Source organism: Dunckerocampus dactyliophorus, chromosome 18, assembly GCF_027744805.1.
Source record: "Dunckerocampus dactyliophorus isolate RoL2022-P2 chromosome 18, RoL_Ddac_1.1, whole genome shotgun sequence".
Taxonomy (NCBI): domain Eukaryota; kingdom Metazoa; phylum Chordata; class Actinopteri; order Syngnathiformes; family Syngnathidae; genus Dunckerocampus; species Dunckerocampus dactyliophorus.
The window spans coordinates 265,889-284,737 of NC_072836.1; the positions used below are offsets into that span (position 1 = coordinate 265,889).

Here is an 18,849-nt window from a genome sequence, read left to right on the forward strand (position 1 = left end):
CAACAGGTCAGTGGCACGGCAGGGGCAAAGGAGTCCCGCAAGGCAGCTCCCCTCCCCAACCACGCTCGACCGTAGGCCACCCCCCAAAGTCCTATATGTATGTGAGGTGGTGCAGTGGAACAGGAAGGACGGGGGTCCATACCCCAATGCCGCCCAAACCGAGCAGGGGGGACCAAGGACACATGACTGACCGGCCACCCACCACAGCCCAGGCTCGGGCGAACCACAGGCCGCAGGACACACCACAGGCCCTACCCGGCCTGCCAGGATGCCCAGTCCGGCCCACCCAATCCCCCAGAGGCGATACCCCCAGTGCCCCCCAACACCGGAGCCCCACCGGAGGTAGCGTCCACAGCGCCACCCCCAAACCACCAAACACCACGGACCAACCACACGCCCCAAGGCAGATCCGACCACCACCAGCACAGCGGGAACTGCACCCACGCGCCCCCCGCATACCACCACGGCCGGCAAGGGAGCAACACTACGGCGACCACAAGAGCACTGGACCCCACATAGAGCAGAGCACGGCCACACCCACGAAGCACACAAGCCAGAGGCGCCAGAGAGGGACAGAGAAGCAATCACCGCACGACAGGGCCCACGAGAGGAGCGACCCCCCGCCCGGCGCCCAAGCAGATGCTCCCGCACGCCCCAACCCCCGCCACGCCACAGACTGGCCACCACTCCACCCCCTGCCCATCCACTAACACGCCAAGGGAGAAACCCCGGAGGGAGGGAGACAACCGCCAGCCAGGAAGCAGAGACCAGCCAGACACCAGCAGGTAGCAGGGGCCGCCCGCCAGCCCCACCCCCAAGTTCCCGACCAAAGCCACCCCCGACCGCCCCACCCCGGAGCAAGCAGTAGGCAAAATTATTCATCATTAATCATCATAAGGACTTTTTACAGGAATTTTCTGAATTTCTGTCTGATTTTATCCCAAAGTTTGATAGTCTGTTGATCTGTGGGGACTTTAATATTCATATTCATATTCATATTCATATTATATTTGTTGTGCAACAAACCAAATGGCTAATGAGTTTAAACAGCTTTTGGACTCCTTTGGCCTCACTCAGTCTGTTAATGCACCAACACATGACCTTGGCCACACTCTGGACCTAGTCGTCTCTCGTGGGCTTTCTGTTTCCCTCAGAGAAATTGTAGACACAGCTATATCTGATCACCTCCCCATTATCTTTGACTTTGCTGCCCCCCCACCTGCCAATAAGCCTGTTTCTTCAGCCCTCAGACGCCGCATCTTCAGTCCATTAACAGCTGGAGAGTTTGCTGCTGCCTTCAGGGACTCTCAGCTACATACTGTCACTAGGCTGGTTCCTCCTCTCTGTCCAGACAGCCTACCATTCTACGTGTACTGAGATTCTGGACTCTGTTGCCCCTTTTTGGCAAAAAAAACACTAAAACCAAGTCTGATCCCTGGTTGAATGACCACACCCGGCTGCTCAGACAACAATGTAGACAGGCTGAACGGCGGTGGAAAAAAGACAGATTGCATGTTTCCCTGGGTTGGTTGAGGGACAGATTGGCCACCTATCAGAGAGCCCTGAAGGAGGCCAAGTCCAAATATCTGTCCTCCATTATAACCAACAGCTCTCACCTACCAAGACTCTTATTTAAAACCATTGACTCTGTTATTAATCCACGCCCCACTTTTCTGTCTGATGCCACCACTACAACATGTGAAGAGTTTGTCTCATTGTTCTCTGACCAAGTGACATCTATCAGGCAGAACATCAGCAGCTCAGGGATGTCTTCTGAGGATGTACATGTTCCTCTTGCACAGACTGCCGTTTTTGAGCGGTTTGAGACCATTTCTCTGGTGTCTCTCACCAAGGTGGTTAGTGGCATGAAACCCACTAACTGTCCCCTAGATGTCATCCCAGCCAAGTTTTCAAAAGAGGTTTTTAATTCTGTTGGGTCAAGTTTGCTTGTTTTTATAAACACCTGTCTTAACTTAGGATCTGTCCCAGCTGCCTTCAAACATGCTGTGGTTAGACCCCTCCTAAAAAAACCTCATCTCGACCCCTCTGTGCTGTCCAATTTTAGGCCTGTCTCACACTTGCCCTTTCTTTCAAAGGTTTTAGAAAAAGTTGTTTTTACTCAGTTACAAACTTTCCTAGAGATGAATTCTGTTCTTGATAAATTCCAGTCTGGTTTTAGATCCTGACATAGCACTGAGTCGGCGCTGTTAAAGGTGCACAATGACATTGCCCTGTCTGTTGATGCTGGGAATCCTGCTGTGTTGGTGCTGCTGGACCTCACAGCGGACTTTGATACAGTTGACCATGCAGTCCTTGTATCCCGCCTAGAGCGCTGTGTCGGTATCCAAGGCATTGCTCTCCAGTGGTTTAGGTCATACCTGGCTAATAGGAGCTTCTCCGTTATGATCGGTGACCTCTGCTCCTCCCATGTGTCCCTCTCGTGCGGGGTGCCACAGGGATCCATCCTTGGCCCTGTTCTGTTTTCTCTGTATTTATTACCCCTGGGTTCAATTTTGGAAAGACACAATTTGTCTTTTCATCTCTATGCTGATGACCTGCAGATATATCTGCCTATTAGACCCACTGACAATACTGCTCCCACTAGACTGCTCGATTGTATTACCGATGTAAAGCAGTGGCTGGATCGGAACTTTTTACATTTAAATGACAGCAAAACAGAGTGTATTTTATTTGGTATGTCACCAATATTGCACACTGTTGCAGCGAACTTCGGCTCTCTGGCCCCCTTTTTTAAACCTGATGTCAAAAATCTTGGGGTCATATTCGATAGTGGACTCAAATTCCACAAACAGATTAGCTCTGTCATTAGGACGAGCTTCTTTCAGCTCCGTCTTCTGGCTAAAGTGAAGCCTTTTTTAGGTCAGCAGGATCTTGAGAAAGCGATCCATGCTTTCATCAGCACAAGACTGGACTACTGCAACGCACTTTACGTTGGCCTGAGCCAGACCTCATTTTCGCATCTGCAGCTGGTCCAGAACGCTGCTGCCCGGTTTTTAACAAACATGCCCAGACGTAGGCACATCACCCCGGTGCTGTCATCACTCCACTGGCTTCCAGTTTGTTTTAGAATCGATTTTAAAATTTTAGTATTTGTTTTTAATGCCATTAACGGCCTTGCTCCGTCGTACCTGTCGGAGCTTTTAACTATCCGCAATCACGGCAGGGCCCTGCGTTCCTTGGGACAGCTTCTGTTAGAAGTCCCACGGGCAAAATACAAACAGTGGGGCAAACGCTGTTTCACCGTCGCTGCTCCCAGACTGTGGAACAAACTGCCCACTGATATTCGCACCACTACTGAAGTCGGCCTTTTTAAATCGAAATTGAAAACTCATTTATTTAGACAGGCGTTCAACCCCAACTAGGGCGGTCTTGTATTTATTTTCATTTTATGCATATTTAGTTCTTGTTGACTCCCATTTTATGTACTTTTAAAGGCTTTTAGCACTCTGCAGCACTGAAGCATTTTCTTATAGAGTTTTTATTGTGTGTTTACTTTGTGTACATGTTTTATGTATCGGCTTATTGTAAAGCACTTTGGGAGCCTGTGGGCTATTGTAAAGCGCTATATAAATAAACTTTGATTGATTGATTGATTGATCATTACTGGTCGGATTTTACTTACTTTTATCCGTCATATTATATGTCGTTGACATTTATCCGAACCAAATAAATTCTAGCGTGTTCGTTGATAAATTGCTCCGTATTTAACCCGGAAGCGATCGGCGTGTTCCTCATGGGAGGTCAAAGATGGCCTTGTAATTTTAGGTCTTTAGCATGATAATTCAAGAACCACTCACTCAGTGCATTTCACTGAATCCTGGCTCATGTTGCCACAGTGCTGCAATGATTAGCTTAAATTGTGGAGTTGATGAGTCAAAGTTGATGTCATTACAGTCTTAAGAACGGCTGATGGGATTTGTAGTCTTTGTACTGATACAACAATGGCATGGTAAGGACTGAAGGAACATTTTTCTTTGCCATATTTTCAGAGCTTTAACTCAAGATCTAGATTTGTCACTTGTTTTTATTTACTTTATGATACTCTCTCAAATATAAGTTACTTTTCTAACAAAAGTCAAATCTATGCAGAGATAACAGCATAAAGTGGCCACCGAGTTATGTACTTTACATTTAAGAAAGAGTGAACTTGGGAGGGTTGCTATGAGAAATGGAAGATGTCTCCAGCTCTGGTATGTTGGGTGTGTGTTTTGCAATGTTTGAAGTTTGTGTTGATAACATTACCAAGGTCTATCCACCAGTTTGACATTTTACCCAAAATGTAACACTTGGGTACCCTTCATCTGAGCCATGCACTTTTGTATTTTAGCATTTTGCATACCACATTGACATTTAGCACTTTAGCAAGATATGTTCCCATGTTATCACAAGGTACCATGCAGGTTGCCAGCATGCTAGCTGTTAGTATTGTTAGCATTTCTGTATGGTTTGCACACTGGCCAGGTTAAAATCATTTGAAAAGCACAAAAGCCAACAAGTTGGTGTCAAATGGCGGGCCTGGGGTTAGCAACACATAGAAGGCCCTGTGTAAATGTGTGGCGTTATGATGTTGCTAGCGTGAACACGTTTCACAGCAACAGTACCGATGACTTCTGATGTTCTCACGCCATAGAAACATTTTTTAATGTGTTGATGGTGCCTTTCCAACCCTTTTTGTCTACCCCCAGAGGTTTTTTGTTGTACCATGAGTACCCCCTCACTCACACGTGTTGATAATTCTCCACACGTATAGAATGAAACACAACTGTTATGATTTTGGTGCAGCTGTGCCACAGGTTATTGTCTCCCCAGGGAAACTAGCCCTAGCGCACACGTTCCATTTTATTGTCTGGTTTAATATTTACTTATCGTCTTGGAAGTGAAATGTTTCCACGTACACCCTCCAATATGCTCACATACTGTACCACTAGGGGTACGCGTACCACTGGTTGGGAATCCCTGCTTTAAGAGACACTGTGAATATTTCAATAGACTCATCAATTGTATTGATTTATTGTAAAAATGATTGTTTGGTTTAGTTTATGTAACATACTGTATCACATGACCTGCAGCAAGCTGACCTGGACAAAGTCCTGACAGGACACCACACTCCGCTCACGTCATCAACAAGTCAATGACTGCTCTTGCCTCCATCCACAAATCCTATGAGTTGCTGTCTGTCTACGGTGTCTCTACGATCATGAGTTCTTCCACCAGCCATCCAAGGCATTCCAACATGAACATGGAAATGATGGACTTCTATTTGCTTGTAAAAAAATTGCACATTTTCCACGAGAAACAATGAACCTTTTTTACAACTTTCGTATTTGTCAGCTTGGCCAAGAGAAAGTTCCTGACTGAAGTCTCGATGTACACACGCTGCATAGCGACCTCAGCCTCGGCAAAGCACCGCCATGGCGCTAATGCGCCACCTGAGGTCAAGATAAGATAAGAAACGCCTTATTAGTCCCACAAGGGGACACTTCAGGTCAACCACCGCATCTTTTTCTTACATAACTGATAACCTTTGGTTTGTCAGACTTTTATCTTTATTGCTTCCCCTCTTACACACTTTTCATGGACCAACACACACACACGCACACCCCCAGCCAGTGTTAAGTGGTTGGTTGGACTGCACCGAGCAGGCAACTGCTGTCATGCAAGAACACGTTCATCACATATCAACACTTGATTTCTTCATCTGTTTTTGTAGAAAAATAGAAATGTGAAATATACTATATAACAAAATACAACAAAATATAACACAAGCACTCATCTACAGTGGATGAAATGTGTACTTGATCGTGCTGATTTAGTATTCAATATTTTCAAACATACTGTATTACTGTACTGTATACTGTATTACTGTACTCCACACTGTATTACTGTACCGTATACTGTATTACTGTACTCCATAGTTTATTACTGTAATACTTACAGCTTTTCAAGTATATTTGAACTTATTTTCAAGAAATTGGAAATAAACAAGAAAACAACAACTTGTGAGTGTTGAAGTAAAACTCAAGCAGCTGTCAGTCAAACTTTATCCAATATGACATCATCGCAATAAATCCCTGCCATCGGCTGGCCACCAGTCCAGGGTGTACCCAGCCTGTCACTCGAAGTCAGCTGGGATAGGCTCCAGCATGCCCCCGCGACCCTAATGAGGAGAAGCGGCATAGAATGAGGTGAGATTGCAAATCAAGCGCATCTTTTTTCTCCTGCCCGTGACATTAACAGCCTGTCGTAACTTCCCGAGCTCACTTGGAAACAAACACCAACTTTGCCAGGAAGACATTTTGAACGCTAGTTGTACCAAATGCTCCGTGATAAGGGGAAAACCCCATCAAAAAAACACAAAAAACAGCCACCTGAAACGCCACATGGCTACGACACCTGGGGTTTCTGCAGCATTTGAAAAGTGCAAAAGGTTTGCCAGAGACCTCTGTGGCATCGCAACGGCTGCTCGGAGCGTGCGTCCCAATACAGTGCACCTTGCTGGGCCACAGCAGGTGGCTCCTCCCCCTCTATACTCTGGTTCTCCTGGTAGTGATGTCATCGTATTTCATTAGGACTAATCAACAGGACTAATTTGTTCCAGTCTTTCTTACTTCCAGGTGTGCACAAACTACACTTCCAAGTACATAGTAAGAAGTGGATGTAAAAACGTTATCGCTATCATACTGGTCCTGGGAAGCCGGAAGTTCTCAGTAAGAACATATTGTGCATCTGTAGTATACGGTATGTGTACTTATATATAAAACAGGGCACTGGAGCTCGTTTAAGCATTTGAAGGTGAGTTGGATTTCACGTGCACGGCGCTGCAAAGACTTTGTTTGCGTCTTGCAGTGTTTTAGTGCAGCATGTTCTCTTCCTCTACGCCAAAGCACAGCACACCGCAAGTGATGCTGCATTCCAAAAAACGGAACTGCCGGACATTTAGGATGAGTCTTCTCCTGTCTTACTGTTCATGGACAAGCTATGGGTTGTGCCCCCCCCGGTTCCCTTTCAAGAACACTTGATGGTGAAGCAGAGCAGTGTTGCGTCATATCTTCACTTGTCCGTGCGATGGCTAGTGAGATCCAGAGGTTCCTTGGAGGGAACGCACCAATCATCCGCTTCCAAGCTCAGCTTGTAGTGACGCAGCGCAGTTTTGTTAAAGACGGGCAGCCTCTCCACTGAGTCTGTCGACAATGCCTGCGAAGACACAAACACGCTTCAATGATTCCTGCGCTTCCCGCTGGCCTCGTTGCTCCACTCCACCGGCCCATTTAGTTTAGCACCTTTTCTGTTGGTTACTTATTGCTTAAATACGTCAATAATTCCATCTTACAATCTACAACTCCAGCTGTCAAAGAAATGGCAAAGTACTGCTTGGTTGGTGTATTTTTGTATGCAGTACTCACCTTCAGGTGTATGATGGCATCAGTGCCGAAAGCCTCCATGGAATAAAGATGCAAATCTCCTTGGAAGTAGCGAGCGTACAGACGGGAAATGGGCAGCCCGTAACCAAAACCAGCCTACAAACACACATCAACGTCTTCAAGATACACACTCTGTACACACTCTGTACACACTGCACAATGCATACACAACGTATCCCCAGTGTAGAACGTATACTCACCAAAGGCGTTCTGTGTTTGTCGCCCATGTGTGGGGTGGGTGCGGTGGAGTACATGTAACTAAACAGACGCTCTGTCTTGCTGAAGGGAACTCCGCCTCCTCTGTCACTCATCTGTTGGAAGACATCGAGGGGACATAATTCTATATGCAGTAGATCTATCCAGCTGACAGTTTAGATTACACATCCTGTACATATTTCAAGACTTCGTGTTGTCATTACTTGATAATAGCAACAAGTTGGCTTTTTCTCATTACATTATGCCTTTTGCTCTATTTTTTATGTTTATTTATTTATTTAGGTCTGGAGGTGGGGAAGACCTGGGTTGGATTCTCCCTTGGGCATTTCTGTGTGGAGTTTGCATGTTCTCCCCGTGTGTGGGGGGGGTTTCTGGGTACTCCGGTTTCCTCCCACATTCCAAAAACATAAATTGTCTAAATTGTCCATAGGTGTGAATGTGATTGGTTGTCCATATGTGTCCTGCCATTGGCTGGACACCAGTCCAGGCTGTACCCCGCCTGTCGCCCGAAGTCAGCTGGGATAGGCTCCAGCTGTATAGAAAATGGATGGATGGATGTACAATGTGCCACAGGCCAACACAAAACAAGCCACAGGTTGAAAATGGCCCCCTGAGCCGCACTTTGGACACCCCTGCTTTATAGCGTTCGAGCGCGTGACGTGTCTCTCATCTACCATTTAGCTTGTTAGCTTCTTCAGTAGCCAGCATAGCTTGCTAATGGACGAGACGAGGGGAGCTGCAAGTCATCCGTGTGTTCCAACAAACCAGTCGATCCAACATCAGAGGAGAAGACGTAGATGGAGACGGGCTGTCTGCCCTCTGAATAATCCTCTACAAAGCAACCAATCACAGCCTTCACAGAGTTTGTAAATGTTGCAGCTTTGGGCTTGAATGGATTGAAAGTGCCTGAGAATAATGTAAAGGGTATCGTACATGCTGCATATTACATATGGAGTACCGCTTGGATCCAAGGCTACATTTCATTCCAATATTCAGCACATTTTCTTTGCTGCTCTTCACTCATTGGTCAAATTTGAGTCACCTTGATTGACAGGTCCTCTCCACCAACTGCAACCATGACGTTGATGGGCGGGAGGGTCCTGCTCGCCTCGTGGTTCTCAATGGTCGCCCTCATGGCGTTCTGCACACAAGAACATTTTTCGCACTTTGAAATCTTCTTTCTAATGCTTGGCACAACTTCTGACAACCTGCTAATATTTCACAACCACGTCACATGACAAGAGAACTTCTCAAGCACTTCCTGGTTCCCCTCTCACAAGATGACTGATCAATACAATTCACTTAAATATCAATCGCAAAACATATGGAATAAAGACATGTTAGACAAGTGCAAAAACACATGTACAACAATGTATTACTAGTACAGCAGATAGAGCAGTAACTCATACTGCCTTTTCAAGCCCAATACTGATAGCACTACTGGAACATCGGTATCATTGATACAAATACCAATCTGTTATCTTTGGGTGTTGTAGCAATATATACAGGTATTTGTATCCATGTACTTTGCTTAACATAAACATGAAATAAATATTTTGCTCCTCTGAAGGAGGAAATGAAATTGGCCACAAGATGACTGAAGTTGTGCGATACGTTTTTTTATTTCAACACACGTTTACTTTGGTGGCCACACACAAACACTAACACATGAAAGAAATGTCTAATCAGTCATCACTTACAAAGTTCTGCTCTAATCTAATCTTTCTAGCAGTCCTAACTTCCTGCTGAGATTCATCATAATCGGTATCAATCTTCTACGGCCATCATGTCAATGAGTCATGCTGCTCACCTTGAAGAGCTCAAAGAGCATGTGATACAGGTGAGATGGGATGTAAGAGATGTGGATGGGCTGCCTGCTGTTGTTGGCTAAGGAAGGGAAACCACACTCAAGATACTCTTCCTCGCCAAAAACCATGAAAATAATCACAATCATTTGTCTCGTTGGGCTTCTCACCGTCCATCTGCCTCAGCTCCAGCTCAGGTGCGCCCAGGTAATATTGCTCACAGATCAATTTGGCACTATCATAAGCATCTAGGAGACACAAACAGCTCAATTAGGCCTCATCTACGATACGTGATATCATGCACTCTACGTGATATCATGCACTCTAATGATACCATAAGAATATGAATATAATCCTAATAAGAATATGAATATAATCCTAATACAAATATGAATATAATCCTAATAAGAATATGAATATAATCCTAATAAGAACATGAATATAATCCTAGTACGAATATGAATATAATCCTAATACAAATATGAATATAATCCTAATAAGAACATGAATATAATCCTAATAAGAATATGAATATAATCCTAATAAGAATATGAATATAATCCAAATAAGAACAAGAATATTATCCTAATAAGAATATGAATATAATCCTAATAAGGACATTAATATAATCCTAATAGAACATGAATATAATCCTAATACGAATATGAATATAATCCTAATAAGAACATGAATATAATCCTAATAGAACATGAATATAATCCTAATACGAATATGAATATAATCCTAATAAGAATATGAATATAATCCTAATAAGAATATGAATATAATCCTAATACGAATATGAATATAATCCTAATAAGAACATGAATATAATCCTAATAGAACATGAATATAATCCAAATAAGAATATGAATATAATCCTAATAAGAATATGAATATAATCCTAATAGAACATGAATATAATCCAAATAAGAATATGAATATAATCCTAATAGAACATGAATATAATCCAAATAAGAATATGAATATAATCCTAATAAGAATATGAATATAATCCTAATAGAACATGAATATAATCCTAATAAGAATATGAATATAATCCTAATAAGAATATGAATATAATCCTAATAGAACATGAATATAATCCAAATAAGAATATGAATATAATCCTAATAAGAATATGAATATAATCCAAATAAGAATATGAATATAATCCTAATAAGAATATGAATATAATCCAAATAAGAATATGAATATAATCCTAATACAAATATGAATATAATCCTAATAAGAATATGAATATAATCCTAATAAGAACATGAATATAATCCTAATAAGAATATGAATATAATCCAAATAAGAATATGAATATAATCCTAATAAGAATATGAATATAATCCTAATACAAATATGAATATAATCCTAATAAGAATATTCAAGATTCAAGATTCAAGATTCAAGAGATTCAAGAGAGTTTTATTGTCATGTGCATGGTAAAACAGCAGTTATACCATGCAATGAAAATCTTATTCTGTTCATTCTCCCAAGGAAAAGAAAGAAAAACACAAGAAAGAATAAGAACATAAGAAACATAAACACATATACATAAATACCAAGAAATTAAGCAACAACAGAAGAGACATTAATGCAAGTAAATAATACAAATAAATAAATAAATAAATAAATAAAGTGCTATGAGTGTGTGTTGCGTGTGGCGTGTCTGAGTGCTTCATTGAGAAGCCTGATGGCCTGTGGGTAAAAGCTGTTTGCCAGCCTTGTGGTCCTGGACTTCAAACTCCTGTAGCGTCTGCCTGACGGTAGGAGTGTGAATAATGAGTGTTGTGGATGTGTGCTGTCCTTGATGAGGTTGTGTGTTCTGCGTAGGACTCTAGATGTATAAATGTCTTGCAGTGAGGGGAGGGCTGCCCCAACAATGTTCTGTGTTATGAATATGAATATGAATATGAATATGAATATAATGAATATGAATATAATCCTAATAAGAATATGAATATAATCCAAATAAGAACATGAATATAATCCAAATAAGAATATGAATATAATCCTAATAAGGACATTAATATAATCCTAATAAGAATATGAATATAATCCAAATAAGAATATGAATATAATCCAAATAAAAACATGAATATAATCCTAATAAGAATATGAATATAATCCTAATAAGGACATTAATATAATCCTAATAAGAATATGAATATAATCCTAATACAAATATGAATATAATCCTAATAAGAATATGAATATAATCCTAATAAGAATATGAATATAATCCTAATACAAATATGAATATAATCCTAATAAGAATATGAATATAATCCTAATAAGAACATGAATATAATCCAAATAAGAACATGAATATAATCCTAATACGAATATGAATATAATCCTAATAAGTATATGAATATAATCCTAATAAGAACATGAATATAATCCAAATAAGAACATGAATATAATCCTAATACAAATATGAATATAATCCTAATAAGAATATGAATATAATCCTAATAAGTATATGAATATAATCCTAATAAGAATATGAATATAATCCTAATAAGAACATGAATATAATCCTAATAAGAATATGAATATAATCCTAATAAGAATATGAATATAATCCTAATAAGAATATGAATATAATCCAAATAAGAACATGAATATAATCCAAATAAGAACATGAATATAATCCTAATAGAACATGAATATAATCCTAATAAAAATATGAATATAATCCTAATAAGAATATGAATATAATCCAAATAAGAACATGAATATAATCCTAATAAGGACATTAATATAATCCTAATAAGAATATGAATATAATCCTAATAAGAATATGAATATAATCCTAATAGAACATGAATATAATCCAAATAAGAATATGAATATAATCCTAATAAGAATATGAATATAATCCTAATACAAATATGAATATAATCCTAATAAGAATATGAATATAATCCTAATACAAATATGAATATAATCCTAATAAGAATATGAATATAATCCTAATAAGAATATGAATATAATCCTAATAAGAATATGAATATAATCCTAATAGAACATTAATATAATCCTAATAAGAATATGAATATAATCCAAATAAGAATATGAATATAATCCTAATAAGAATATGAATATAATCCTAATAAGAACATGAATATAATCCAAATAAGAACATGAATATAATCCTAATACAAATATGAATATAATCCTAATAAGTATATGAATATAATCCTAATAAGAACATGAATATAATCCAAATAAGAACATGAATATAATCCTAATACAAATATGAATATAATCCTAATAAGAATATGAATATAATCCTAATAAGTATATGAATATAATCCTAATAAGAATATGAATATAATCCTAATAAGAACATGAATATAATCCTAATAAGAATATGAATATAATCCTAATAAGAATATGAATATAATGAATATAATCCTAATAAGAATATGAATAGAATCCTAATAGAACATGAATATAATCCAAATAAGAATATGAATATAATCCTAATAAGAATATGAATATAATCCTAATACAAATATGAATATAATCCTAATAAGAATATGAATATAATCCTAATACAAATATGAATATAATCCTAATAAGAATATGAATATAATCCTAATAAGAATATGAATATAATCCTAATAAGAATATGAATATAATCCTAATAGAACATTAATATAATCCTAATAAGAATATGAATATAATCCTAATAAGAATATGAATATAATCCTAATAAGAATATGAATATAATCCTAATAAGAACATGAATATAATCCTAATAAGAATATGAATATAATCCTAATAAGAATATGAATATAATCCTAATACAAATATGAATATAATCCTAATAAGTATATGAATATAATCCTAATAAGAATATGAATATAATCCTAATAAGTATATGAATATAATCCTAATAAGAACATGAATATAATCCAAATAAGAACATGAATATAATCCTAATACAAATATGAATATAATCCTAATAATATGAATATAATCCTAATAAGGACATTAATATAATCCTAATAAGAATATGAATATAATCCTAATAAGGACATTAATATAATCCAAATAAGAATATGAATATAATCCAAATAAGAATATGAATATAATCCTAATAAGAATATGAATATAATCCAAATAAGAATATGAATACAATCCTAATAAGAACATGAATATAATCCTAATAGAACATGAATATAATCCTAATAAGGACATTAATATAATCCTAATAAGAATATGAATATAATCCTAATAAGAATATGAATATAATCCAAATAAGAATATGAATATAATCCAAATAAGAATATGAATATAATCCTAATAAGAATATAAATATAATCCTAATAAGAACATGAATATAATCCTAATAAGAATATGAATATAATCCTAATAAGAACATGAATATAATCTTAATACAAATATGAATATAATCCTAATAAGTATATGAATATAATCCAAATAAGAATATGAATATAATCCTAATAAGAACAAGAATATAATCCTAATAGAACATGAATATAATCCAAATAAGAATATGAATATAATCCAAATAAGAATATGAATATAATCCTAATAAGGACATTAATATAATCCAAATAAGAACATGAATATAATCCTAATAAGGACATTAATATAATCCTAATAAGAATATGAATATAATCCTAATAAGAATATGAATCCTAATAAGGACATGAATAGGATGGTTCATGCATCACATGACCTGATGACCTCACCTCGAACAACCTCGGTCACATCACACATGGAATCAATGCAGCCAATGGTGCCCAGGTGGGCGGGGCTTGTGTTGCCATTGAAGACGAGTGCTGCAAGATGGAAAAAGAAAAGCAGGTATTAGTACATAATTAGAAGTACTCAATAAGTAACAACCCCCCCACAAAGAAGATTCTACTCATCTGACTGAATGATGAATGAATCAGGACGATCGTACTCATGATTGTGAGCATTGTGAGTGTGCGTGTGAGGTGGCTCACTGTGTTGGTTGATGAGCATTCGTATGGAGATGCGGCTGGTGTAGAAGCGGTCCAGGAAGTAATGGATGTTGTGGTCAGTGACAGCGTCCGGCTGGCCAAAGGTCTCCCTGTACTCGATGACCCCCTGGGCCATGGTGGCGACCACCTCGTTGTGTCGGTTCCTGATGGCCTCCAAAACGTCTACAAAGCTTGGATGTTGGAGAAAGAAAAACAACATCTGGCCGATGTTCCAGTTGTTTCCCAGTCGGATGACACCTGCACTCACGTCTCCAGAGTCTTCTGATCATCCGGGCTCTTGTCCAGAAAGTCCAGGATCTCCATCAGGCTTTGGATGTACCTTGAGAAGCACAAACACAGCAATCACTCGCACATGACGCACGTTGCCAGGCGGCGTCACCGTACATTCCATCTGGAGGCTCACGTTCTCTGCAACATGTATTTTGCTGAATATTTTGGGGTGTCTGGAACAGACAGACCCCGCCCATTCCAAAGCTGTAAACATAGCAAACCATTGTACTTTCCATGTAAATACTGGGGGGAGGGGGGCAGGGGAGGACTACGGTGTTTTGTGTTGTTGGTGTGCCGTTAGTGACGTCCGATGTGTTTTGCTGCTGAAGTTATTCTCAGCCTTCCCTTCCCTCCATGAGGGAAGACAAGAGCAAGAAATGTGGGCGGGGTGGGGGTGGGGTTGGTTGGGAGAAACTAGGACAAAGTTCATCTGTTCTTGTGTCAACATTCCAAACTCTTACTCTTTTCAGGAATACACTGGCCTGCTATACTCAATATAACCCTATCACTACTACAGTAACTACTACTACTACTAGTACCAATATTACTAGTAGTACTACTGCCACTACACGATTGTCATGCAACATGATCAGCAGAAGATGTTAGAGGTATGAATTGTGTCACATTTGGTTTGGTGTAATTTGATTTGAACATGCATGCAGGTTCCAATGGAATACATCGCATAATCCTTTCACTTCATGCATTAATGTAGCACTTTCAAAATGGACTCAATCAGCGAATTTGAATATGTGTGATTTTAAAAATAAAGGTTTTGTATGACCTCATACGAATGATCCTCACCCATCTTTTTTGCAGTACATCGAGTGAGTGGATTGCTTTGATAATGATTGCCCCATATCTCCACACTGCAAGTTAGATATGCTCACACCAAAGAACAGGAGTTCTGTGTTCAGCTGTGGAGGGATTTTTCACCAAGAACAAATTTTGCTTTATTCAGTATTGAAGTATTTCTCGCCACCTTGTGTTGTATATTTTTGATAAGAGATTTCCAACTCATTTTTTGTCTATTATGATCCCAGAAATGTCTTTTCTTTCACTCTTTCAATGTCCACTCCGTCTATTTGTATTATTTGTATTATATAGCATTATTTTACTTTTACTTACGTTCAAGGATAATCTGTTTTCATCAAACCATGACTTTAATATGACCTTTTCATCCTTGACCTTTGTGATGAGTTCTTGTGTGCTTTCCCCACAACAAAAGGCAGTGGTATCATCCGCAAATAATACCAACTTTGAGTCCTTTGTCATTTTACAAACGTCGTTGATATACAAATTGACAATATTGACCCCTGGGGTACTCCACACGTAATATTTAAAAACACTGACTACCTTTGCATACACATCATATTCATACACGCTATTCACAAAACTTGCAAACATTGCCAAGGACAGGACCAAACAGCATGTGTGTATGAATACCAGCTGATATAAAGACAAAAGTAATGGAATCTGAAGTGGTTATTGAGGAAAGCATTGTTTGGGTGAGGCATCTAAATCCATCAAAAGTCATATTTTCATATTAGTAAGTAGAAAAGCTCAAGAAGATGTGTTTACACGTTGCTTGTGGATGCAAACCCGCCTCGTCTTAAAGACAATATCAACATGAATATTGTAATATTAATACTGTAATATTGCAATAGTGCATGGAATGAGTACTGGTCCCAGTGGAAGGTGTCACTCACCAGCTCTGGACCAGTTGCACAGAGGGCGTGGCCAACAGCCGGTCCGGAAGCAGGTTGATCTCCTTCATGATGTTGGACAAACGCACAGGAAGTTCTTGGCGAAGGAAGACAAACGACGTGCGCTCACATGCATTGGTGGAGCCTCGTGCACACAAAGACAAACCAGCCAAATCACTTTCATCTTTCAGACATACATATAGTGTATCAAGACACATACACCATTTTCATGTTTCATTTCATTCAGAATCAAGAAAGTTGTGAAAATACATCAAATCATTCATCAAATTCAAATAAAATTCACTACTTTGACACAAAAATGATCAATGGAAATCAAATGTATTAACCCATGGAGGTCTGGATTTGGAGTCACACTCAAAATGAAAGTGGAAAAACACCCCACCTGTCGTCTGTTCCATTTGCTCAACAGATTGTGAAGTTGATTGTCAGTCTGTGTTGCTTCCCAAGTGGGCAGTTTGAATAATAGCGCAGCACTTTTGACTGAGTGTGAAATGAAAATGTGTACAAATGTTTGGAATTGTATAAGTTATGTATTTTTCTTCAGGGAGAGCATGTAACAATGTAATTGGCATGATATGGGGATGTACAGTAAGTACAGTAAAAAGATGAAGTCAAAATGCAAAGAAAAAAGATGAAATCTTACCAAAATCCAGGAATTGCTTCACGGAGAGCGGAGAAGGGGAGAACTTGGAGAAATGTTCAACGTGCTTGGGAAGGTTGGCCACAGCAGCAGCCTTCACCATCATCGAACCGACAAACCTCATTCTGCTCGTCATCCTCAACAATATCTACGGTCCATCGCATCTATCATCTACGAACGCGTGACACGAGGGACGGGGAGCTTTCTTCTGCTGCTGCAATCGTCCATAACATTTATGACGCTGTTTACTGGGTGGCAGCCAATCAGAAGGCGCGGTGGGCGGGGCGTAGCCTGTCCCTTTCCAAGAATTGCAAAGACTCCAACTGTTGACTCAATCCAATGTACTACTCTACTGCAATACAATGCAGTCGACACGACTTTGTACTTGCTGCTACTCTACTGTACAGTATGTAGCCCACAGGACAGTAGTACACGCTAGTGTACTGTAGTACACTGTAGAAAGTGTAGACAGTAAACAAGGCTTGGGTAATTGGGTACGTATGATCATTATGTCATAACATTCCTCCTGCTGATAAACAAGCTGGATGGAACATTGCTGTCGTAACATCCACATACTGTATATCACAACAAAACAACATCATTTATATAGATATAGATATAGATACCTTATAGTGTACAGTATCATTCAATTCCGTGTTGACAAGATGTCCCTAAAGTCTGCACACATACTGGAGGCAAAAATGCAAATGTCATTACAGTGACAATAATAATATAACAATAATTATTACTGTCATTTAATATACATTGTATAAAACAATATTTTATTTTTAATTGAATGGATAAAATGCAATACGAATTATATGATACAGTATGGATGTTTTATGTATTTTTGATGGTACATGTATTGCTTTTAATGTATTTGTATTTATGAATACATCATACACGAGATGAAGTATGTATATTGTAAGAGTATATTGTTACCATGTCGTGTGGTGTAAAAACATGCAATGATGCCCCCTCCCCACCTCGATGAGAGGGGAGTGGGAGGTCCATCCTCATCGGCATCTACTCGACATTCAAGTCATGTCGACTCTCCTCAGCACCATCAGCACCTTCATCAGCATCATCTTCAAGGCTTTTTTCATCAAACGTAAGTAAGATGCTGGACTAGCACGTGGCACTTGGCACTGCTAAACGTTGTGTCCATCTTTCGCCATGACGATCTTTGGGAATGGATGGCACGGCACATGCTAGCTGTACATGTTAGTGAAGTCTAAAGGAGCTAAGCTAACAAAGCCTTTATGCTAGCTGGATGGTTGATGATTACGTTCAAAGCGAACGTGTTTGTTTTCCTTCCTGATTGGTTGCAGTGCGCAGGGTGTGTTGCGTTCAGGTGTCGTCGGTGTAGTGGAAAACTGTAAGACAACGTGGTGGCCGTGGCATCTTTGCAGCACAAACTTTTTCATGCACAATTAAGCATCCTAGACTTCAAATCGTCTCATTCATGTGCTGATAAAAAAACAACAAATCATGACGAATTGCTTTGAAGAGCTGAAAATACTGAAAATGACATGGATGAACATTCTGCACTGTTCATGCTGACCCTGAAGTCTCCACACATAATAGACAACCCCAAAAAGCTTCATTTTAATTATGAATCATTATTATTATTAATCATAAATACATGCTAAAATGGCTATATAATAGTACACTGTAATAAATCCAAATATGATATGTAGTATATTCAAATGACTTGTAATAAGATATATGTAA

The 18,849-nt window shown here is 38.9% G+C and overlaps 2 protein-coding genes across 5 annotated transcripts in view; one reads left to right on the forward strand and one right to left on the reverse strand.

Moving 5' to 3' along the window:
- LOC129171014 (potassium voltage-gated channel subfamily C member 1-like) overlaps positions 1–18,849 on the forward strand; it is a 92,535-nt gene that overhangs the window by 58,824 nt on the left and 14,862 nt on the right. The window contains exon 1 of one of the 3 annotated variants that reach the window (XM_054759291.1): positions 18,108–18,226. The exons of the other annotated variants lie outside the window; for them this stretch is intronic. The gene's annotated coding sequence lies outside the window, so the exon portion shown is untranslated. Of the gene's footprint in view, positions 1–18,107; positions 18,227–18,849 lie in introns of those variants that run through there. 3 annotated transcript variants of the gene reach the window in all.
- On the reverse strand, positions 841–18,383 carry LOC129171017 (pyruvate dehydrogenase (acetyl-transferring) kinase isozyme 2, mitochondrial-like). Of its 2 annotated transcripts, none has more exons than XM_054759301.1 (12): positions 17,119–17,282; positions 16,858–16,955; positions 16,458–16,599; positions 14,729–14,800; positions 14,464–14,651; positions 14,206–14,295; positions 9,634–9,711; positions 9,469–9,545; positions 8,701–8,799; positions 7,643–7,753; positions 7,425–7,538; positions 841–7,215 (listed from the first exon to the last, which is right to left on the reverse strand). In XM_054759301.1, exons 2-12 carry the CDS (start codon positions 16,871–16,873, stop codon positions 7,072–7,074), a joined length of 1,131 nt encoding a protein of 376 aa, XP_054615276.1. In that variant the 5' UTR covers positions 16,874–16,955; positions 17,119–17,282; the 3' UTR covers positions 841–7,071. The 2 variants fall into 2 exon arrangements, with proteins under 2 accessions (XP_054615276.1, XP_054615275.1); XM_054759300.1 differs by lacking the exon at positions 16,858–16,955 and adding an exon at positions 18,058–18,383 and having other exon boundaries at positions 843–7,215; positions 17,119–17,804.